Below are 2,744 nucleotides of genomic sequence, written 5' to 3' on the forward strand. Positions count from 1 at the left end.
AGGCTTACCGCGTTCGTCAAGGGCGTACTTTCTCATCCTCCTCCTCCGCTCCCAACCCTGTCGGGGACGAAGGTTACCCACTGATGAATTGGGTGTTGTATTTGGAGGGAAGATCTAAGTTCTTTGCTTTCTTCTGATTGTAGGGGCAATTTCTATTTACGAGTGGCTCTTACCTCGAGGTTTTGCAACGTTAACGGGGTTCGTTGTAGGTAAGATTCTATACTCTTTACTTACACCTCGAATTAGATTAATAATCACGCTTTGTTTTTTTTCTTTTTTTTTGTATCAAGCTTCTTACTTTACGGGAGATAGTGCTTCCAAATTTGATGAAATGGTGAAAGAGGTAAGCTAATAAAACAACATCATGGTAATGCAGTTGAATTGGCAATATAGTGTTTTAATCCTCATGGTAATCTTGTGTTTTCAGTATAACAAGGATGCTGCGGAATTCTTGGAGAAGAGGGGAAAGCTGCCGCCTAGTTGGGTGGACTCTGTGTCCAAATCCTAATAATCGCAAGGTTTGGTTATAGGTGGATAACCTGAATCGTTTGGTTGGTGGCAAAGATGTAGTTTGGCTTCCTGATGTTGACACCATCTTTAGCCCAAGACTTTGCAAGTCAGTTCAAGTTGCAGAAAGGTTGTCTTAAGTTCAACTACTGTTCTTGTCCTTATTATTCCAGCAAGCAAAAATTTCAAATATGTTTTAGTTACAATAATGTGACCATTAAAATGTAGTGAAACACTAACGCTCCACGTATTCCCCCTATTCGTTATTTCCTTTTCAACACCATAGTATGTAACATGCCGAGTCCTTTCACCAAAGGGAAAATCCATCACACCCCTGAAGATGAAAGAATGTTTCCAATTGCATCTCACATGAAGAACCTTAGGCAATCAGTCGCAACCCGCAAGTTATCTAGGAGAAGCTGCTTGATTCCTGGTAGTACCTTCACCTTGACTTGCCTGCTTGATCCAAAGAACTCACTGTTATGAAAACCGAGTGTATCCAACTGTAACAAGCGTGGTATGAGACTGCTGTAGACAAATAAGCTTGTATCCAACTGTAATATGATCTTCAAGAATCTGCTCAGTACATGTTTTGTACTTCATATCCTCTTCAGGTTTTGTATCTTGTTTCCAAAACATCAAGTTCCAATAAGGCCTCTCCTCGTGCTCTTCACCAATAATATGTATGACAGAAGACACATGAAAATCTGCAACGCTTCTGTGCTTCCAACAGTCCCTAACATTGTGGTGCGGTGTCCCAAGTTGTTTTTGAGCCCCAAGTTACTGATTCTCTCCGATTTTTTTTCTGTTGCCTCTGTCTGCGACTGCAAATCTTGACTCCAAACAGTATATCACTTCGCCACTATCCTCAATCTTAGGACCAGAATCTAAGAGCATCCCCATTAGTGAACCCTGGTTTGTTGGTGGATATGTGTTTAAATTTGGTTTGGGTAATAAAAGTTGAATTTTTTTTTCCCTAGATAAGAGAAAAAGACAACATGTTCATTCGTGTATTTTTTCGGACCAATCGCAGGCCGCCAGGTGCCGTGGGGTCCGCGCTACAATGATGAACCAGATTCACTGGGAAGGGGTGGAGAGAGACAGGTTCATCACTATTCCTTATTTTAATTTTTTTTTTTTTTTTGGAATGTGTGTGAACCCCCCCTAAGTTCACTAATGGGGGTGCTCTAACCCCCAACAACTCAGTTTCTGTAAAAGACAGAAAATGCCTCAAACTCAGCTGTAGATTATTTGGAAACTGCCACAAATTGTTGTAATAGTCCTAAAGAATCCTTGCAATCCCACCACGTTGCATCTTATACTAGTATGCATAATTGAAAATATCATGGAATCTTGCAGTATGTCTGACAAATGATTGATCACTTGGTCTATTAATAAAGAATATCTACACTAGTCCAAATTCCAATTATTCAAAAAGGCTACATGCGATGGTTTTGAGTTTTCCCACGCATTCGCCAGAAGTTCTATCAAATGTTGTGTGACGATGCAGCCTAGTTTGTGTATTACAGTGTGCACATGTTACAAATAAAATGCGTGCTAGTAGTTAGCAAATGTTTTTAATTGTTTTTCATTTATAATAAGATTTTGAACATAATTCTCTTAAGAGTTTTGTTTTGTTTCTCCTTACACTACAAGAAAACTGGGCGATACCGATGGACAAATCCGTCATAATCTCGTCGGAAAAGCCGCATACCGATGGAATACCGACGAAAAATGTCCGTCGGTATCATCTCGTCGGTATACTGATATTCGTCGGAAATTTGTCGGTAAATCCCGACGAACATATTTCGTCGGCAAATACCGACGAACGTATTCCGTCGGTTTTTATCTAAAATTTCCGACGATGCATATCCGTCGGTATTTATAGAGAATACCGACGAAGAGAATTCGTCGGAATTTCAGAAAATACCGACAAAGGGTGTTCATCGGAATATTCAGAAAATACCGACGAAAAAAATCCGTCGGTAACTGAAAATAAAACCGACGACTTTATTCCGTCAGAATATCATGAAAATACCGATGGATTTTATTCGTCGTAAAAATGTAGAAATTCCGACGGATAACTCTATCCGTCGGTATTCCTTTTCTAATTAAAAAACAATTTTTATAATTCTTAATTTAATTTCAGGAAAAAATTGATAATTTAGAATTTAAAAACATTATAGATATATAAATTCAACATTATTATACATTAAAGTTATAAAAAGTAATAAAAA

General features: G+C 38.5%; 1 protein-coding gene across 1 annotated transcript in view; it reads right to left on the minus strand.

Annotated features, from left to right (window-relative positions):
* Positions 1 to 872: 872 nt before the first annotated feature.
* Positions 873 to 2,744, minus strand: part of LOC106339210 — a 3,428-nt gene continuing 1,556 nt past the window's right edge. Inside the window, exon 6 of the mRNA XM_013778003.1 lies at positions 873 to 1,010. Within this exon, the coding sequence (XP_013633457.1) occupies positions 873 to 1,010 (138 nt within the window). The remainder of the gene's footprint in view (positions 1,011 to 2,744) is intronic.

Source organism: Brassica oleracea, chromosome C4 (assembly GCF_000695525.1).
Source record: "Brassica oleracea var. oleracea cultivar TO1000 chromosome C4, BOL, whole genome shotgun sequence".
Classification (NCBI taxonomy): domain Eukaryota; kingdom Viridiplantae; phylum Streptophyta; class Magnoliopsida; order Brassicales; family Brassicaceae; genus Brassica; species Brassica oleracea.